Source organism: Pristiophorus japonicus, chromosome 18 (assembly GCF_044704955.1).
Source record: "Pristiophorus japonicus isolate sPriJap1 chromosome 18, sPriJap1.hap1, whole genome shotgun sequence".
Classification (NCBI taxonomy): domain Eukaryota; kingdom Metazoa; phylum Chordata; class Chondrichthyes; family Pristiophoridae; genus Pristiophorus; species Pristiophorus japonicus.
In genome coordinates, this window is record NC_091994.1 from 59,542,167 (window position 1) to 59,564,266 (window position 22,100).

At 49.1% G+C, this 22,100-nt stretch overlaps 1 protein-coding gene and 1 pseudogene across 1 annotated transcript in view; one reads left to right on the forward strand and one right to left on the reverse strand.

Annotated features, from left to right (window-relative positions):
- Positions 1-9,665: 9,665 nt before the first annotated feature.
- Positions 9,666-22,100, reverse strand: part of plppr3a (phospholipid phosphatase related 3a) — a 131,252-nt gene continuing 118,817 nt past the window's right edge. The window contains exons 5-7 of the mRNA XM_070860908.1: positions 16,462-16,519; positions 15,364-15,537; positions 9,666-10,961 (exon numbers count right to left, since the gene is read on the reverse strand). Coding sequence (XP_070717009.1) covers positions 9,666-10,961; positions 15,364-15,537; positions 16,462-16,519 — 1,528 coding nt within the window. The remainder of the gene's footprint in view (positions 10,962-15,363; positions 15,538-16,461; positions 16,520-22,100) is intronic.
- On the forward strand, positions 20,264-21,567 carry LOC139229350 (sorting nexin-18-like; annotated as a pseudogene).

The window sequence follows — 22,100 nt, forward strand, 5'->3', positions numbered from 1 at the left end:
TGATCTCCTGGACTAGTGTCAATCCCCTGGAGAGGAATTTTCCCAGATTTTTTTCCCCTAAATTGGCCTGGGTTTTTATCTGGTTTTTGCCTCTCCCAGGATATCACATGGCTCCGGTTGGGGTGGAGTGTAGAATGTTTCAGTGTAAGGGGTGTTGCAGTTGTGTGAGGCGGACTGGTTGGGCTGGGTGCTCTTTGCATTTCCGTCATTGTTCATGGGTTTATATGTAACCTTTAGGGCTGCTGACCGAGGGCCGTGCGGCTCTTTGTCGGCCGGCGCGGACACGATGGGCCGGGATGGCCTCCTTCTGCGCTGTAAATTTCTGTTTCTATATTTCGATGAAAGTCCATACACACGTTAACTACACTACCCTCACCGACCCTCTCTGTTACTTCATCAAAAAACTCGATCAAGTTGGTCAAACACAATTTGCCTTGAACAAATCCGTGCTTTCATGTATTCGCCCATATTTTTCTAAATGGCAATTAATTTTGTCCCAGATTATTGTCTCTAAACATTTTCCACCACCTACATTGGGCTGACTGGCCTATCGTTGCTGAGTTTATCCCTCTCTCCTATTTTAAACAGGGGTGTAATATTTGCAATCCCCCAGTCCTCTGGCACCACCCCCATATCTAAGGAGGACTAGAAGATTGTGGCCAGAGCCTCTGCAATTTCCACCCTGACTTCCCTCAGTAACTTCGGATACATCCCATCCGATCGGGCAACTTTTCTACTTTTTAAGTACTTCCTCTTCATTTATTTTTATTCTATTCAATATCGCCACTATCCCCTTCTTTATTGTGATATTGGCAGCATCCTCTTCGAGTGAAGACAGATGCAAAATACTCATTCAATACCTCAGCCATGCCTTCTGCCTCCACAAGATCTCCTTTAATTGGCCTCGCCCTTCTCTTGACTGCCCTTTTTCTATTTATGTGTTTATAAAAGACTTTCAACTGCCCTTTTATTGAAGCCAATAATCTATTCACACAATTGCTCTTTGCTCCTCTTATTCCCTTTTTAGATCTCCATTGTACTTCAGCTTGATTCTCTACTGTAATACCCTTCATAGGCAGTCCCTCGGAGTCGAGTAAGACTTGCTTCCACACTAATGTGAGTTCTCAGGTGACTGATGAGACCAATGTGGGATCCACAGTCTCTGTCACAGGTGGGGCAGACGGGGGTTGAAGGATCGGGTGGGTGGGGGGCTTGGGTTGTCGTACGTTCCTTCCGCTGTTTGTACTTGGCTTCCGCATGCTCCCGGCGAAGAGACTGGAGGTGTTCGGCACCTTCCTGGATGCTTCTCCTCCACTTTGAGCAGTTTTGGGCCAGGGATTCCCAAGAGTCGGTGGGGATGTTGCACTTTATCAAGGAGACTTTGAGGGTGTCCTTGAAACGTTTCCACTGCCCACCTGGGGCTCGCTTGCCGTGCCAGAGCTCGGAGTAGAGCGCTTGTTTCGGGAGTCTGGTATCTACTGTAATATGAACCTTACAATTGTCATAAACCTCCTATTGCTGTCACATTTGAACCTCTATCTTTAATCATCCAGGGAGCTCTACCTTCGGAAGCTTTTCCGTTCTCCCTCATAGGAATGTATCTACTCTGTACCCGGACCATCTTCTCTTTGAAAGGCTCCCTTAATGATTACCTTTTCTGAAAGTAGTCCTGTGTGGTGCTGAGAAACACAATCCAGAAGGTTCCCAGGTTCAGTCCCAGAATTGTGCACAGAGCAAGTCGATCCCAGAGAGGATTGTGGCAAAGTGCCCCCAGGCTAGTTCTGGGGAACATTGGTCCTGGACCAGCTCCTGATCACTACCCACTTGCCCCGGCCTCGTGCCACCAACTCTGAAATTCCACTGGGATCTGACCCGTCTCTCAATGTAACTCCATCGGTAGAACACCCGTGAAAATGAGATTCTCCGCCGGAGGTACGGTGTAAGACCAGGAAAAGCATCCACGGGATTTCAGGGCTGCTGCGTGTCACTATTGGATTATGAGCGGATCTGACAAGACCATGATCCCCTCATGGCTGAAGGCTCTGCCCCAATCTCCGTCTCACTACTCACTGTGCAATAGGCTGTTGGGCTGCTGTCACTTGTCGACACATGTCCCAGTCTGACTCAGTACGATGGAAACAAGGGGAAAACAAGTGGGATAAGAAAAGTGACAAGACACTGGCACCTCGTATTGTGGTCTGTTGGTCATTCTTTTCTGCTGACGTCTAGTTTCTCTTGATGCACTTCCTGCTGTAAACCTGTCTCAAAAACATTTCAATTCCCGGCTTAAGGTATTCAATTTTTGGCATTTTTTCTCAAATGGAAATCTCAGTTCAGGGACACATTCCACTAAAGAAAGCCAGGCATGCCTTTCTACACAACCTCAGGATATCGCAAATTTCTTTACAGTCAGTGAAGTACTTTTTGAAGTGTAGTTACTGTTAATGTAGGAAACACGGCAGCCAATTTGTGCACAGCAAGCTCCCACAAACAGCAATGAGATGATGATCAGATAATCTGTTTTTAAGTGATGTTGGTTGAAGGATAAATATTGGCCACGACATTGGGGAGAGATCCCCTGCTTTTCTTTCAATCATGCCATAGTTATCATTTACGTCCACCTGAGAGAGCAGACGGGGCCTAGGTTTAATGTCTCATTCAAAGACGGCACCTCCGACAGTGCGGTGCTCCCTCAGTACTGCCCCTCCAACAGTGCAACTCTCTCTCAGTACTGCCTCTCCAATAGTGCGGTGCTCCCTCGGTACTGCCCCTCCAACAGTGCAACTCTCCCTCAGTACTGCCCCTCCGACAGTGCAGCGCTCCCTCAGTACTGCATCTCCGACAGTGCAGCACTCCCTCAATACTGCCCCTCGGACAATGCAGCACTCCCTCAGTACTGCCCTTCCGACAGTGCAGCGCTCCCTCAGTACTACCCCTCCGACAATGCAGCACTCCCTCAGTACTGCCCCTCTGACAATGCAGCACTCCCTCAGTACTGCCCATCCGACAGTGCAGCGCTCCTTCAGTACTGCCCCTCCGACAGTGTGGCACTCCCTCAGTACTGCACTGGAGTGTGGACATGGATTTTGTGCTCATGTCTCTCGAGTGGGACTTGAACCCACAAACCTGTGACTCCGAGGCAAGGGTGCTAACACTGGGCCATGGCTGACACTGGACGCTTGGAATGCTTATTTTTCAGCAACTTATTTTAATTTTAACAAGTATTTTCCCTCACGTTTTGTTGCTCTTCATCCATTTGTCAGACTCTGCCCCACCTCCAGACACGCCCGATACCATCACCCCTCCTCCCCTCTGGCACACCCTTTGGATAGACAACCTTTCCATCTTGGCATTTTGTTTGAGGTTGGATGTTCTTTACATTGAACATTAATTTAATACACAAAATAACGTTCCAAATTATTGAAAACGTTTGGAGTGAAATGGTTGCTCCATCCTTCCCCAGCTCCCTGTCTAGGTGTCTGGTTACCAGTTCCAGATTCACTGCCACTTCCCTTAATGCTGTGCTGATTCCAATGTATGCCACCCCCAATGTACATCTCCTCACCACAACAACCTACTTCTGTTGGGACTGCAATGCACCTCAGCCACTCCCTGTACATCTTGATCCGTTTTCCTCTCTCTATTTAACACCTAAGCTTTTATACACTCCTTTGCGATTTGCAGCAGATCGCGAGTGAGGCAATTGTTAAAATCAGTTAGAAACAAGTGTGAGACTATTGACACCCTGTCTTGGCGTACTGCTTAATCATCTCTAGTACCAATTTAGTGGCATCTGTTTAAACATTCTGTTGAAATTCCATTATAGCAATTTGTATTCCCCCATGAATTTGAATATTAAGATTTGTCCAATCAAATATTTATTGCCTCACTTTATTGCATGTCATTTTAAAGCATATGAGCCTCTTTCTATCATGACGCGGTTTGTCTACTCTCTCTATTTTCTCTGTCCCGGGTGATTGATCCTTCTCAGCTGCGTTTATAGATTGACTTGTGTTTGTAATAACGGAAGTGTGGAATGTGTTGAACGTTCGCACTGCATCTCCCAAAAGGATCAGCCATGGCTCAGTAGGTAGCATTCTCGCTCTCTGAGACAGAAGGTCGGGGTTCAAGCTCCCGTCCAGGGACTTGAGCACATATTCCAGGCTAACACGCCTCCTTCTTCTTCCTGTTAGGCACTCCCTCGTATCGAGGATCACTTGCATCCACCAAAAGGGGATGAGTTCACCGATGTCTCAATGAAGGACCTAATATTCCAGATCTCGAACTGCATGTTGAAGTGTGGAAGATGCCTGTGTGTGGATTTTTTTAACGTGGGGTGACCGTTGCACACCAGCCACCACACGGGCTTGACAGAGCGAGGTCTTGGTCCAGTGGCAAGGGTTAACCAAGATGACTGGAGACCAGCTCTGCTGCATGGACCTAGAGAGCACATATATCGCAGTGTGGGCTGGCCCGTGCTGACCCTGGGCCCTCGCCTCTCCTGGGCCCCGATCACGTCGCTCTGCAATTTCTCACCGCTCCTTCGCCCCGACCTCACCGCTCCTACTGTACCTGCCCACGCTCCAATCACCGACCTGGGTTATGGTGACGTCCAATCCAGTCGCCCTCTTCAGAGCCGTCGCCCTCCCGGACCGGCTTGCGCTGAAGCCTGTAGTGGTACGCCGCCATGCTGCCCATGGCTGCCGCTTGCCGCTCCTTTTATCGCCCCGACCTGGCCCATAGCGAGGCCCCGACCTGCAGGAGACCATCAGCGGCAGGTCAGGGCCATAGAAGGTGCAGCGACCCAGCCCCCCCCAGCTAACACTTCAGTGCAGTGCTGAGGCAGTGCTGCACTGTCGGAGGTGCCGTATGTCCTTCGGATGGGACATTAAACCTGCTCTCAGGTGCATGTAAAAGATACCACTGCGCTGTTCAAGGAAGAGCAGGGGAGTTCTTCCCGGTGTTCTCTTGCGAATATTTATTCCTCAACCAACATCACTAAAACAGATTTACCCTGAAATCCCGGCCTCCCCAGGTCCGTACGGGGTGTGTACGCAGTGTGTACAGGGTGTGTACGCGGTGTGTACGCAGGGTGTACGCAGTGAGTACAGAGTGTGTACGGAGTGTGCATGCATTGTGTACGGGGTGTCTACAGAATGTGTACGCAGTGGGTACAGGGTGTGTACGCAGTGTGTAGAGTGTATACGCGGTGTGTACGCAGTGTGTACGGGGTGTATTCGGAGTGTGTACGCAGTGTGGTGTGTACACATGTATATGGAGTGTGTATGCAGTGTATACGCAGTGTGTACAGAGTGTGTACGGGGTGTGTATGAGGTGTGTACGTAGTGTGTACAGACCCAGGAAGGCATCGCAAAAGGCGGTTTTCGGTGCACAATGTGCATGCGCTGAAAACCGGCTTTTCCGATCTGTCAAATTTCTGGCTTGACAGATCTCGTGCATGTCTGGAGCGAGGATATTCCCACGGCAGAGATTGGGCTATTTGCCCGTCTCCGGCCCTGAGAATGTCCTTAGACACTTGTGCCTGGTGAAAGCAGGCACATAGCCTACTTTTATCAATGTAAGAGTTTAAAAACATATCAAAAACATATTAAAATGAAATTTAAAAATACATATTTATGTTAAAAACCCTGCCCACTCAGGTAATTTTATTTTAAACCATAATTAATACTTTTTTTATGAATCGGCAAATATTTTTTTTTCAAAAACATTTCTACCAACTTTAATTTCTATAATGTATTTATGTGAGATGTTTTTTGAATATTTTATGTAGTATTTGGATGTTTGGGGGATGTTTCTCATTCATAGTAATAGGGGTTTCAGACTTACTAAACTCCTATTACTATGAATGAGAAAATACTTTACCGTGATTGGGTGTCCAGGCCCACGTGACTTCTACGGAAGTCCTAACGTGAACGTGCTCCGTTGCGCAAGAGAAGGAGGCCTCGAGTCCGGGATCTCTGGTGAGCGTTCGGCCTAAAGGTAAGTGCACATCTTTTGTCCTATTTTTAGTCACATGCCTGCGGGAAGAAGAAACCGGGATTTCTGGGCCTATACCTGCTGTTTGTGGGATCTTGCTGTGTGCAAAACTGGCTGCAACATTTCCTGCATTGCGACAGTGGCGACACTTCAACACATGATTCATTTGCTGCAAGGTGCTTTGGGACATCCTGAGGTCATGAAAGGTGGCGTATAAATGCACATCTTTCTTTTAAAAGGTGAACTATATCATGTGTTCTGCTCAATAACTGTAAAAGGCACTGAGCTGTCGGTTGCATTCTTGGTTCAAAACTATTTTCACACCTAAAAAAATGTGAATACTGAAAATATCAGCAGTGTTAACTTGTGTACAGCGAGGCCCCAGGGGAGGCAGATCACGGAGTCAGCTTCCTTATGTTGCCACAGCAACGGAGAAGAAAAATCTGTTTGGCATATTCTGTATGTGATTGGCGCCTCTCATTGGGGTGCAGAGCAGAACCAGCTTCCTTTCTCAACGCTGTCACCCATCACCTCGACGACCACATTCGTCTGAAAGCAATCCACCTTCCTGCTGTGAGGTGCACAACAACAGCAACGTGCATTTATATAGTGCCTTTAACACAATAAAAATGTTCCAAGGCGCTTCACCGGAGCGCTATCAGACAAAATGTGACACCGAGCCCACATAAGGAGATATTAGGACAGGTAACCAAAAGCTTGGCCAATCAGGTAGGTCTTAAGGAACCTCTAAAAGCAGGTGGATGGACGGAGAGGGTTAGGGAGGGAATTCCAGAGTTCGGGGCCTTGGCAGCTGAAGGCACGGCCGCCGCTGGAGGGACGATTAAAATCGGAGAAGTCGTGTTGCGCCTCGGAAACAGAGGACACCTATTTAATGCACAGTTTCTTTAAAACAACGTTTATTTAATTCACCATTAACTCTAAAGTTTGTTTCTGTCCAAATGACACCTTTCAAGTACAAAATACTTCAGTACATCAGGACCTACCGTTAAAATCACTAGCATAGCACAACAGTTAGTCTCACTAAATCAGGCGGCATTAATAACAAAGTTACTCCATGAACAGCAATCATTCAAACAATCAGTAGAGCAAGTGCTGTTTGGGGCCAGTCTGCACTTTGTTAGCGAAGGTCTATCTACACAAAACCACTTTTCCAAATGCTGGGTTGCCACAAGTGTATCTGTGTTCATCAGTACTCATCTGGCACATGGGATTGCCAATATCATGGGAGTTTTCAACCCAATTAAACCCTTTATTGTCCCTTCTTCATCTGGTGATGTCATGCCCCAGACCGACGCTGGCCATCTTAACTGATGGGCAGTCCATCGGCTTAGCTTTTCCAAGTAAGTTGGAATATCCCATCGCCGCTCAGCCTGGCATAGACTGATGAACCCGTCACCCATCTTGGGTGGCCTTGCCCAGCATTGAATCGCAGCTCCCACACCCCCCCCGCCATGGAATATCTGGAATGACTGGCATAGTTGCTGTGAGCACAACTCCATCTCGAGGCTGGCTGCAGCTTCGAGTGAGCTGGCTTTATGTTTACTGACTAATGTTTAAAAAAAAACGACCCATCATCTTGTGCAACATTGGGCGCACGTCACTAAACATCAAGCAGGCCGACTATTATTTTCAGATTAAATATCGAGTAAACATTCTGTGTGGCCCTCAGAAAAAGCCAGTGACATTCATAAAAGTGACTCTCTATACATTTCTAATCCTGATGGTCAAGAGGTTCACAGGACATCGCAACACCACAAAGCAGTATTGTAACTGAGCCTTTAGCTGGAAGAAACAAAAGGTTGCCCTAATTGGGTGTAAAACTGCCCCTGCAGTCCTGAAGAGCTCAATGGCTAGCTGCTCCTCTTGTTTACTTCATCCGACTCAATCCTTGTTTTCCGCCCCTCCCAATCTTCAACAAAAAGAGAGTTACAATGGGCGTCACCTGGCAGAACAGGCTCGAGAGGCTGTGGCCTACTCCTATTTCTATGTTCCCAGGTGCAGTTCTGTCACCAGCGAGGATCTGGGCAGTGGGAGCTGGCTGTGTAAAAGGTACGATGCCAATGGATTGGACTGATCTTCAGCAAGTGGCTGAGAATTGGTTAGATTCAATCAGGCGTGTGCTAACAAGTCACAGTGCTGGCCTTGGGAAGAGTCACGGCCAATATGGGGCCATTGAATTATGATGTGCAAACTTCATACTTAACCTACCACTACACTACAGACAGCAGCATTTGTCATCCACATCCCAGTTGGTTGCGGGTATTAATGTGGACTCCAATAGTTAATTCATATATTGCGTTCCTATATATTGCTTGTATTTCAAAACTGGACAATACCTGTCCTACATATAGACCTAATAGTCTGTTTTGCACTGGATCTACCTCAGGTGTTTCATATTGTCCCCTATCATAGTGATCCTATGTTGGGATTCATTCACAATTGTTATGAAATAAAAAACACAGAAAATGCTGAAACACTGAGCAGCAAAGTCCCCCGAAGGTGCGTGGCCACGCAGACACATTCAAAGGCACCGTGCACCAAACAAAATGAGAGGGAACATCGCTCAGCAGGTCAGGCAGCATCTGGGGTGAGAGAGACAGAGTTAATGTCGCAAGTCGGTGAACTTCCATCAGAACTCCAGAGTTGAAACAACCCGAAACGTTAACTCTGTTTCTCTCTCCACACCTGCTGCCTGACCTGCTGAGCATTTTCCAGCATTGTCTGTTTTCATTTCAGATTTCTAGCATCGGCAGTATTTTGCTTTCATTCAGTTGTTCTTAGCTCACGATTGTTGCCCTGTTGCAGCAAGTTAAGTGGTGAGATCACTTAGCTTGCTGATTTACAATCAATAACGACATTAATCAGAAGATTTTAGCACCCAAGTATCTCTGACACCACGAGACCGTCCACAAGTTTGTGCAACGCTTATTTTGCAAAGGTCGGTGATCGTTTGGCACAGGTGTACGAGTCATTACTGTCCACGTGTCTTCTACAAAGTACCATACTTGGCACAGAATTGCTGAGCAGCATATTAAATAGCTACAATGAGACGGATTACACCATTGGATCAACTACAAATGACACAAGTCTCATTCCTTGTTCTTTAACCATTACCAATTTAAAACCACAACTTAAATACAAGACTACACCTCCAAACGCCTGAAGTAGATAAGGACACAAGTAACATGCGAGTTAAAATGGCCCATAACATCCTGGCCTCAAGTAATTAATTGGCTGTGAAGCGCTTTATGATGTCCTGAGGTCGTGAGAGGTGCTATTAAACGCAGTTCCTTCTTTCTGCTTTCTCGACAATGTCTGACCGATACCTCATGGAGGGTCTTTGAAGAATGTTGGATCTTTAGACCTGCATCGCCACTCCCAACCTTTGGTGTGTCCTTTGATGCAAGGGAAAGTCTCAAACTGCAATGGAATCAGTTTTGAAGAAAGGTATGAATTATAAACTGGAAAAGTCTGACAACAGAGATCTCCATGGCAACTGTTTTCTTGCTCCTGGTTTTGTTCAATGTGGAAATAAATGCATTGCAGGAATAACCAATTCTCCACGTTAAGCAGCGTAGGGAGTTGGTACTTCGAATGCTTCACTCAAGACATACGCGAGAGATGTCACTGCATTGGAAGGGGCCAGTTCAGTCTTTGAATCTCCTATTGGCTTGAAGCTTCTTGAAGTAAGCATCCTGGTCACTATCCGTGCTACATTCCCGCTCACCCAGAAATACAGTGTTAGGCTTTCTTCTCAGTGTAGAATCGCGACTGGAGGCGATGGTCAGTGTGTCGGAATTGGTTTCGCTCCGCTCAGCCCCTGCCACGTTGATTGTGGCAACGCTGCAGAAACGAGTATCTTCCTGCTCAAGGTCACTGGCAGAAGACCCAGGGGAGATGCCACTGTTTTTGGCCGACCTATAGCTCCGGTAGTCCCTATTCAGGTCGTTGAGCTCATAGGCCTCGTGAACATCCATGCTGCCCTGGGGAGATTTCCATTCCCAGGGTCCCACACCGCCATTTCCGGAAGACACGTGCACGATAGGGTGGGACCCGTGGGCATCGACCGTGACGATGCTGGAGGAGTCACGCTCCGAAGGGGATTTGTAGTGGGAGGACTCTGAGCTGCTGGAGCCCTCCGAATGTTTCGGCGTCACTGTTATCATGCCTTGCTGCTTCGACATGGCGATGACTTGCATGATGCGCGGTTGGTTGTTGGGCCGTGGGACCCCTCCCTTCTCCGCCATCAGCATCCACTTTGCCCGAGCCGAGTTACTCTTGGGGGAGGTGCTGACATTTCCTTGGGTCTCCTCGGGGATATGAACCAGCTGTGAGGGCCCAGGCCGTGACTGGATCAGTACCCGGGCACCGCTGCCTCTCTCTGAGCTTCGGGCTTGCACGGTGGGATACAGGGACGTGGGCGTGGCCTCGTCCTGGTCGAAGCCCGCGCCTCTCAGCTCCAAAGTCGTCCTCATTTGGGGCTGCGATTGGCTGATGGACGGGTCGTGGTCCAAGGACATGCTGTCGATTGACTTCTGCTTCCACTGGGAAATAAGCTGCTTGGAGCGCGAGGCGTCCATGGAGACGTGGATGGTCATGTGGCGGCGTGCGGCCTCGTCCAGATTGGGGGTGTTGACGCGGGGCAGGGTGTTGCTGAAGGTCACCATGTTCTCCTTGCCCATCGGGCTGCGTGGTGCCAGCAGTTCCACGTCCACGCTGGCCCGCTTCAGGCTGTTGAGGGAGTTTTTCTCGCGTTGGGCCAGGTGGTGGTCCAGGCCGTCGAGTCTCGGCTGCGGGTTGAGTTCGTCCGTGCTGAGCGATTTGCTTTGCTGATAGACGGAGTCGTGGCGGAGCTGTGTCAAGGGCCGCAGCCCGCCCTTCGGAGGAGGTTTCGCCGGAGACGCATCTTCCGAGGCCTTGAAGTTCCCCACTGCATGAAATCCCTGCAGAAGGAAGATAAGGAAAAATAATAACCAGCTTTAGGGCTGAGCTGCAGTTGAGTCTGACAGCTCAAATTCAGTTTAAACTTTGAAATTTAGCAACATCTGAATCGAAGGTGACAAAGAGATCAAACACTTTTTCACTTAACAAAAATTGTGCTGATCAGGATGAGTTATGTTAGTGCCCTCCGAATCCTCGATCCGACTTCAGTTCAAAATCACACAGACCCGGAATTTCCTCGTTCACTCTGCCTCTGTGCCATTGTAACTTCATTGGACGCACTGACCATCCCCACTGAGAGGGCCTCCACCACAATCTCCTCAGCGCATCAAAGCCTCGACTCGCTTTGCTCAACAGCAGTGTAGCATGCGATCTCACAACAATGCTCTCACAGAGAATTTCATCACATTTACAACACAGAAATGGGACATTTGGCCCAACTGGTCTGTGCAGCACACGAGCCTCCTCCCACTATACTTCATCTAACCCCATCAGACTATCCTGCTAGTCTCTTGAGGGAACTACGCCTTCCAAGTAGCTTAAAGGGTTAAATTATGAGGGCAAGTTTCAAAGCTTAACTTGTCCTCCGTTGAGTGCAGAAGGTTGAGGGGGTGATCTGATCGGGTCGAGACAGAGAAATGATTCCCTCTGGTGGGGTGAATGCAGAACAAGGGGGCCATTTAGGGATAAAATCCGGACGTAGTTCACACAAAGGGCGGTGGAACTATGGGATTCTCTCCCTCACAAGGCTGTGGATGGTGCGGATCAGCGGAAAGTTTCAAGGCTGAGACAGCTACATATCTGGTAGGTAAGGGTGTTAAAGGATATGGAGCACAGTCAGGTAAACTGAGATACAGATCTGCCATGATCTAAGTGAATAGCTCAACAGGCTCATCTTCCTATGTTTGTTAAACATTAAAGTGCCGTAACCTACAGGGCTACGGACCAAGAGCTGGAAAGTTGGATTCGGCTGGATAGCTCTTGGTCGGCCAGTGCGGACACGATGGGCCGAAATTGCTGTAAAGTTTTATGATTCTATGATTATGGTATCACATAGTGTGTAGTTTGGTATCAATTCCTTTCATAAGATACCAAACTATATTATGATTGCAAAGCGATATGTATTTACAGTGCTGGTTGGAATGATGGCTTAGATGTCTAAGCTAATTATTATATTTACTTCTGACAGGAGATCGCTCAGTAAATAGCACTCGTCCTTTCTCTAGTTTAATTTGACAAAACAGATGAAGACTTGCTTCAGTAAACCAGTATATTGTTGTAACATTTGCTTAGCTATAATTATCCGAGAACCTTCATCGCCTGTCAAGACCATATGTATAATTAATACCCATAGCCAACACTGTGTTAAAGTGGTCTCCATGGGAACGGCCAGTTGGCAGACGTGTGTGCTGCAGTGGGTAACTATGAATTATTGCACTATCGAGCCTGTCCCCTCGCTCCGCAATGTACCTCAGGAAGGTGGTCTTGACTTGTCATTAGATCTGACCTTGGCCAAATGTGCTCCAGTGACAGAGGAAAGGAACAAAGAGGGAAACCTAACTAGTAACAGCAACAGCACTGCAGTCAAGGGAACGGGCAAAGCAGGGCAGATTTCTCCGACAGACCTGTGGCATAGCAGAAGAGGGCCATGAACCTCAGAGAGGACAACAGTGGGTCATTATCATTCCCTTTTCTACTAGCTCAACATGAGAGCAAAATAGTGGAATTCTTCTAACCTCGCTTGGCAATTCTATAAATCCGATTATTTTGTCCGATATTCCAATGCTCTCCTGGCCAGCCATTCATACATTGCACACCCCGTACACTTGGGCTCATCCAAAACTCTGCTGTTCGTATCCCATGTCGCCCCAAGTCCCGTTCGCCCGCCACCTCGCTGACCTACATTGGCTCCTGTTCTGGAACTGCCTCGATTTTAAAATTCTCATCCTTGTTTTCAAATCCCTCCATGGCTTCGCCCCTCCCTATTTCTGTAACCTCCTCCAGCCCCACAACCCCCCGAGATGTCTGCGCTCCTCTAATTCTACCCTCTTGAGCATCCCTGATTATAATCGCTCAACCATTGGTGGCCGTGCCTTCTGCTGCCTGGGCCCCAAGCTCTGGAACTCCCTCCCTAAACCTCTCCGCCTCTCTACCTCTCTTTCCTCCTTCAAGATGCTCCTTAAAACCTACCTCTTTGACCATTCACCTGTGCTAATTTCTACTTATGCGGTTCGGTGTCAAATCGTTATCACATAATATTCCTGTGAAGCACCTTGGGATGTTTTACTACGTTAAAGGTGCTATATAAATACAAGTTTTTGTTGTTATGGTTAATTGGTCTTGTTCACAAAGGATGACTTGGGTATGGGACTGAAACACCACACCGACACAGTGGGAGATGCTCTGTTGAAGTTGGAGTTGAGGTAATGGTGTTGGGGCAGAGTGGAGAGAGTCTGACCCTCTCTGTGACTGCTATACTTGATCTGGGAGTGCTTGATGCTGACCCTGGATACCTGAAATGGGAACAGATCTATACCCAGCAGTCATTGTGTTTTCCTAAATATATAAAAACATGGTTGAATGACATAAACTATGTCAAAATGCATCTTCCTATAATTTATGCATGAAGTCGCCGTGAAAAAAGTGATACACTACCGACAGAGAGAAATGGAAGTATGTTAACTCTGATTGTGAAGGCTTGTTTTTGAAAGGGTGAAATTCAGATTTGGAATACATGTACTCTGATGATAAGGTGGCATAGTTTTAAGGTGATTGGTGAAAGGTTTAGAGGGGATTTGAGGGGAGGCTTCTTCACGCAGAGGGTTGTGGGGATCTGGAACATGCTGCCTGGAAGTGTTTGATGCAGAAACCCTCACCACTTTTAAGAGAAGGTTGGATGGGTACTTGAAGTGCCATAACCTGCAGAGTTATGGACTTAGAGCTGGTAAGTGGGATTAGACTGGTTGGCGCAGATATAATGGTAAATACTACAGGGAATCGAATACGGCCAGGGTGATCTCCTGGACAGGTTTCGATCACCTGGCTGGGTCGGAGAGGAATTTTCCCAATTGGCCTGGGTTTTTGCCTCTCCCAGGAGATCACACGGCTCTGGTTGAGGTGAAGTGTAGAACGTTTCAGTATCAGGGGTATCGCAGTTGTGTGGGGCGGACTGGTTGGGCTGGGTGCTCTTTACCTTTCCGTCATTGTTCATAGGTTTATATGTAATCTTGAGGGTTGCTGACCGAGGGCCGTGCGGCTCTTTGTCGGCCGGCGCGGACACGATGGGCCGAAATGGCCTCCTTCTGCGCTGTAAATTTCTATGTTTCTATAAGATAATTTTCTATTAATGTCTCTTGACACCCAGTTAATGAGAATCTATGGTTCCAGGGCAGACCGTGTCTCCAATTTGGAGTTTCTTATTGATTCTACAGATCCAGCAACTGCCTTGTTAATAAACAGTCAATCACTCAGGCTGGAAATGGGTTACAGTTAATCAAGATGCTTCAGCACCGCAATAACCCAACAAGGACTGAGCCAAACATTGGAAAAACAATCAATTGTAATTGGTCTGTAAATGGAACTCTGGCACCATTAAAAGGTGTTCGCCCTCTGTGGTGACTCACTCACCATTTGTACTGTCGATGCCAGGGCTTTTGGAATGTTAATCGCTTACACGTTAGGACAAGTCTACTCTCAACCTTTGTTTTGTTTGGCTAGCCTTACAAAAGGGGTTTCTTCTGATTGGGATTACTGTCTTTAATCACACTAGATGTCAGCCGTGGCTCAGTGGGCAGCACTCTCTCCTCTGTGTCAGGTTGTGGGTTCAAGTCCCATTCCAGAGACTTGAGCATACTATCCAGGCTGACGCTCCCAGTGCAGTGCTGAGGGAGGGCTGCACTGTCGGAGGTGCTGCCTTTCGGATGAGACGTTAAACCAAGCCCATGTCTGCCCTCTCGGATGAACCAAAGTGATCCTATGGCACTAGTCGAAGAACTGAGTTATCCCTGGTGTCCTAGGCCAACCAACATCGCTAAACAAACACGATTATCTGCTCATTATTTCATTGCTCCTTGTGAGATCTAGCTGTGTGCAAATTGGCTGTCACATTTCCGACATTACAACAATGACTCCACTTCTATACTTTGCTGGCTGTAACGTGCAGTGGGCCGTCCAAGATCATGAATGATGTAAGTTTTTCCTTCACTTTTAGATGTTCTTCAGTAGCTCCCTTTGTGATTGCAGAGGGCCGTCTGATCTCCCGCTGTAACTTCAGCGGAGGCCTGTTTGTAAGAGAGGTGGTGGGGTCCTGAGGAAATGCGTGCCATAGTACATTTTTACCCCATCACTGGCACATAACAGCATTTATCAGATACTGAGATTGCCTGCACGCTCTCGGTCACTCACCAGATACGCGGCGATTCCTGCCCCGATGATGAAGCCCACATACACGTCTATGGGGTGGCTCCTGTACTGTGTAATCTGGGTCAGCCCACAGATCCCTGCGGCAATGGCAAAGGCAAAGACCAGCAATGGCTTCAGGAGCTTGGTGCAGTCAGATATTGTGGAGTTAAAGTACATCTGGAAGAAAAGCATGAGAGCTTTGATTCAGGCCCTCAAGTTACAGGATCTGCCATTCAATCAGATCATGGTGGGTATCTATCTCAACTCTTGTTATCCTTACCCAATAGACATCTCTCTATCTCAGCCGTAAAGCTCCAATGTCCCCACTACCACAGCCTATTCCCACCATGTTTTGTGTGAAAAAGTCCTTCCTGATTACCCTCCGAAATGGACCTGTGCCAATTTGAAGATTATGTCCTGTCGTTCTTGATTCTCAAATCAGAGGAAATACTTTCTACGGGTCTACCTTATCAAATTATTTTAACGTTTTAAACACCTCGATAAAATCATCGCTCGATCTTCAAATCTCAAAGGAATACAAGCCAAGTTTATGCAGCCTGTCCTCATAATTTAACCCTTTACACCCCGGTACCATTCTGGTGAACCAGTGCTGTGCCCCCTCCAAGACCAGTGTGTCCTCCCTGAGGGGCGGGGCCCAGGCGGGGGCTGACCAATGGGTGCAGGTGACAGAGTCAGTGGTTCGGATCACAAGGGAGTCCGATTGTCACATCCCGGGCAACGCAAGTGTATCATTATATACTGGACAGTGTTGTCATACTCCTCAACACAAGACTCTCAGGGCCACTTACAGGGTCGACCAGGACCTCTGTGCCAAGGGAATATCTAAGGAAAGATCTGAAATTTGTAACAGGGACTGCAAACAGTAAAATATAACGGGAGTGATTGAGCACAGTGAGACTCCACATAACGGGAATGAGATATATTCACACTCCATAAAGGGAGGATGTACTGAGTTTGTGACATTGTATAGAAGCACAGATGAATAGAAGCAGACTAAGTGCATGGTCATGGCTCCTAATATCCGTGTGAGATAGCAATACCCTTTCATCCAGCGTAGGCCCAAAGAAATGAGAGACTCACCGAGATATAGACTGCAGCAAAGGCCGAGATTGTGGCGTGCTGAGAGGGGAAGCTCTTCCTGTGGAGAAGAACATAATGCAGTATTACGCTGGACACACTCTGCTCACTGTTACAGCCCAGTGATCTGTACCGCTGCCTCCTCACTCGTATATGCACTGCCATCCTCTCCACATACCGTGTCTTCTTCCAATATCTAAAGGATGAGGTACAGTGGGGTTTCTCGGGCAGTATCCTGCTGAACTGAGCTCTGAAGCGCTTTGGGACGTCCGGTGGTCGTGAAAGGCGCTATATAAATGCAAGTCTAGCTAGTCTTGCCTGGGACTGCCGTGATTGCCAATGGGACTTTACTGGCACCAAGTAAAGTCAGAGTGAATTCCCAGCCTAAATTGTCTTTTGAACTACCATTGATTGCCTCCGATTGTGATGTTAGAGATGTGGAACCAGGCCATGGTTCGACGGTGCAGACCAGAATATTCATCGGTGCACGAGAAGGTATTACATACAAACATCGGAAGATCGGCACAGCAGTCGACCATTCAGCCCCTCGAGCCTGTTCCACTATTCAATTAGATCATGGCTGATCTGTATCTTAAATGTATCTGCCCGCCTGGATTCCGTAACGCTTAATACCCTTACCCAAAAATCTATCCGTCTCAGTTTTTACATTTTCAATTGGTCCCCTGCCTCAACAGCTTTTTGGGGACACAGTTCCAAATTCCCACTGCCCTGTGTGTGACCAAGGGCTTCCTGACCCTCAGGAGGTGAAATTCATGCTCACAGCCTGGCTTTGATTTGAAGGTGACGCCCCTTGTTCTGGATTCCACCACCGGAGGAAATAGTCTCTCTCTATCCACCTGATCAAATCCTTTAACCCACCTCATTTATATCTTCCATCCCCAAGAATACACGGCTAGTCTATGCAACCTTTCCACATAATTTAACATTCGCACAGAAGCAGGAAAGGTCCAGCTGGTCCATCAAGCCTAGCCCACACCGTGATGGCTGGAACATGATGGCTAAAAACTTTCTACCTCCCTCCCTACCCCGCCCCCACCCCACTCCCCTGCCCCTACCACCTTGAACCCCCACCCCTTCCCCCCCACCCCATCTCCATCCCTCCCCCCACCCTGCCGCCACACTCCACCCCCCACACCGCACTGTCGGAGGGGCAGTACTGAGGGAGTGCTGCACTGTCAGAGGGGCAGTACTGAGGGAGTGCTACACTGTCGGCGGGGCAGTACTGAGGGAGCGCCTCACTGTCGGAGGGGCAGTACTGAGGGAGTGCCGCACTGTCGGAGGTGCCACCTTTCGGATGAGATGTTAAACCGAGGCCCTGTCTGCTCTCTCAGGTGGATGTAAAAGATCCCATGGCACTATTTCGAAGAAGAGCAGGGGAATTATCCCCGGTGTCCTGGCCAATATTTATCCCTCAACCAACAAAACAAAAACAGATTATCTGGTTGTTAGCACAGTGCTGTTTGTGGGAGCTTGCTGTGTGTTTCCCACATTACAACAGTGACTACACTTCAAAACTACTTCATTGGCTGTAAAGCTCTTTGAGAGGTCTGTTGGTCGTGAAAGGCACTCTAGAAATACACGTCTTTCTTTCTTTCTTTCTATCCGAGGCACTGCACCACAAACAGAGAGCAGAAGGAGACTCCTTGTGCAGAGCACTGATGAGTGACTGCAGAAATTCACACCACTCTGAGACAGGCATCTCAGGTTTGGCAACGAGCAGCTCCGTGTCCTGGCACCTCGATCGTGCTGACCATGGGTACAGCTCAGCCCACACACAAAAAGGACACAGCTATTTGCACTAGAAAATGCTCTGATAGGCTCTCCATGATCATATGACCTGATTGCTGATTGGTCCCCTTGGAGGATAAGCCCCTCCTCCCCAGTCTCTCTCTCGCTCTCTTTCTCCCACCTCCGATGTTTTCTCTCCCACAGAAGGCCGTGAAAATGTTCCAAAAACACCAACAGCTGTAAGGAGCTCCATGGTTAGTCTCGCTGTCTCGCTTCTGAATTCCGACTTCCTCATATGCTGCACTGCGTATGCGCGGCCGAATCGAGGCCCGTGCTCATAAAGGGGCGGAGTCCAAAACGCGCATGCGTTGAAGGACACAAAAAGCCGAGTGAAAATAGTCACTCTGTAAAAAGAAAGGAGTTTTCATTGTTACAGGTTCTGAAAATCTCTTGAATTCTCTGACAACATGGCGAATAAACCTGTGATAATAGCTGGCAACGTACATGATCATTAAGCTGCTGGCTTGTGTATGCAAATGCAGTCATTACTATTCGTGCTGAAGTAAGGCTGGGTCTCACTGCCAAGAAGAAACAAGAGAACAGATGTGGGCTTCAAATTATGCGACGGCACTCACCATCGAACTGGGTCACGATGGAAGGGATTCTCAATCAGTCCAAAATGCCTCCTAATGGGCGGCCAGGATAGTTGGTTAAATATCCACCCATTGGCAGCCATATTCATGTGGGACAATCCTTTATAAAAGTTCAGCTGCCACTGCTTCTTCCCTCCCTTCCCCGAGCCCACTGAGCCAAACTTCCCCGAAAACCCCCCGCCCTAGCCCTGAACTCGCATCTCTCTCCAGTTTCTCTTCTATCTCCACGCATGCCCTCTCCGAGCTCATCCTGTCCATCAGACCCTCCTCCTACTCCCTCACCCTATTCCCACCAAACTGCTGACCATCCAACTTCCCTTCCTGGCCCCCATGTTAGCTGATATTGTTAATGATTCTCTCTCAGGTACTGTTCCCCTGTCCTTTAAATCTGCCGTCATCACCCTGCTCCTCAACAGAAACACCTGCCCCCATCTCCAACCTCTTCATTCTTGATCATGTTATTGCCTCCCAAATCCGTGCCCACCTTTCCCGCAACTGCACGCAGTCAGGTTTCTGCCCATGCCACTGTATTGAAATGGCTCTTATCAAAACAACACCCAGCTCTACCTCTCCACCACCTTTCTCGACCCATCCATGGCCTCTAATTTGTCACGCTGCTTGTCCGACAGCCAGTTCTGGATGAGCAGAAATTTTCTCCAACTAAATATTGCGAGGATTGAAGACATTGTCTTTGGTCTCCACCACAAACTCCGTTCCCTAGCCACCAACTCCACCCCTCTCCCTGGTACCTGTCTGAGGCTGAACCACATTGTTTGCAACCTTGGTCATATTTGACCCTGAGGAGAGCTTCCGCTCCTATCACCAAGACCACCTCCATAACATCGCCCATCTCCGCCCCCACCTCAGTTCATCCACTGCTGGAACCCTCCTCCATGCCTTTGTTACCTCTGGACCTGACTATTCCAAAGCTCTCCTGATCGTCCTCCGTCCATAAACTTGAGCTTCTTCTAAACTCTGCTTCCAGTGTCCAAACTCGCACCAAGTCCTGCTCCCCCATCACCTCTGTGCTCGCTGACCTGCATTGGCTCCTGGTGTGGCAACTCCTCGATTGTAAAATTCTCATCCTTGTTTTCAAATCCCTCCGTGGCCTATCTCTGTAACCTCCTCCAGCCCCACAACCCTCCGCGACACAGTGGTGTAACTAGAGGATGTGGGCCCCATTGCAAACATAGATTAAAAAAGTCACAGAAGGACAGAGGAAAGAGCAGCTGGCCAGGGAAGACCCCGCACAGCCGCCCCTCGAGTGAGGGGGTCCAGGGGGCCAAAGAGGGAGTTCGGGGTCTGGGGGAGCCGGTGTGAGGGAGAGCCGGGATCGGTGTGAGGGAGGGTTTACGGGGTGCGGGGTTATCGCGGGGTCCGGGAGCGGAGCTGACAGTGGGACGATGGCGCTCCAGGCTCGGGCTCTGTACGATTTCCAGAGCGAGAATGTGGGCGAGATCTGGGTGCGGGAGGACGCGGTGCTGACGGTGTACAGCGAGCACGACATCGACGGCTGGCTGGAGGGGGGCCAACATCCACGGCCAGAGGGGCCCCTTCCCGGCCTCGTACGCGCAGATCCTGTGGGCCTGGAGCTGGGGCAACGCTGTGCCGGGTGTCGGTGCTGGTGCTGCCGAGCCCCCCGCCTCCCGCTATTCCAATGTGCCGACCGGCGGCTAAGACAGCCCAGCGCTGCCTCAGCCTCAGCCCCCCAGTGGCTTCCCCCTGCCGGCCTGCTCCGCTGCCAGCACCTTCTGCCCTCTGCCTCGCGCCCAAACGGGCGGCAGGTCCTGGCGGGGCTGCAGCACCAGGCATCGGACAGCAGTGACGACCACAACTGGGACAACGACTGGGACGATAACCTGACGGTGATGGATGAGCCGCTGTCCAGGAGCGGGGGAGGCAGCGGCCAGTTCTCAGAGTTCAACGGAACGGGCTGTTAGCGAATGAGCACGGGGGCCGGCGGCCTGAATGTCGGGGAATCGGTGTCCTCCTCCTCCTCCTCCTCCTCCTCCAAGAGCGCGGCCACAGTCAGCAGGAACCTCAATCGCTTCTCCACCTTCGTCACTACGGGCGGCGAGGTGTTCAACCTGGGCGAGGCGGCCGGCTTCGTCAAGGACGGCGACAAGATCTGCGTGGAACCCTGACCCATTGGCCTGCTCCATCAACGAGCCCACCGAGCAGACCAAGTTCAAGGGCACCAAGGGCTACATCTCGTACTGCCTGGTGCCCAGACACACCCAGTGCCCAGTCAACCCACGCTACAAGCACTTCGACTGGCTGTACGGCCGGCTGCTGGAGAGGTTTCCCGTCATCTCCGTGCCCCACATCCCCGAGAAGCAAGCCACCGGCCACTTCGAGGAGGACTTCATCTCCAAGCGGAAGAAAGGGCTGACCCTGTGGATGAACCACATGACGAGCTGTCCAGTGCTAACCCGCTGCGACATCTTCCAGCAACGACGGGAAAGCTTGGGATCAGGGCAAGAGGGAAGCTGAGAAGGACGACATGGTGGGGGGCAACTTCTTCCTAAGTTTCAGCTCCCCGCAGAGCCCCCTCGACCTGCAGGTGGTGGAGAGCAGGGTCGACGGGTTCAAAACTTTCACCAAGAGGATGGACGAGCGCGTTTTCCAGTTGAGCCACACCAGCAACGAGTTCGCGAGGAAGCAGGTGGTGGGCCCCAATGCCACTGCATTGGCTGCATTGACATAGTTACGCCACTGCAGAGATATAGCGTTATATGAATGCAAAGACTTTTCTTTCAATCGGAGTATCACTGCATGAAGTATCAAGAGGAGATTTCTCTCATCGCCAGCTGACTGCAACTAAGGGCAAAAATACACCGCGGGATTGCCAGAAAGAAAAAATGAATGCTTCAAAGAAACAATGGGAAAAGTCCCCTGTGTTTTTGAAGCATGCAAACAAGATAAATAATAAAAGATAGTCGCAATTTCAAGAGGCTCAGATTATTTCTGAAATGTTTTAAAGATTTTACAACTTGCTCTAAACATACCGCGTGTACCCCAGCCATTGACACACTCCCAATCACTTCTGGTTCTTTAACTGTCATCCCTCACAAATATTGGAAAACCACTCGTTCAGTGAACAATATTCCAAATTCTCTTAGAATAAAGATTTAAATAGGAACATAGGGACAGGAGGAGGACATTGAGCCCCTCGAGCCTGTTCCAGCATTCACTGACATCATGGCTGCTCTGCATCTCGACCCGCCTTAGATCCTTCAT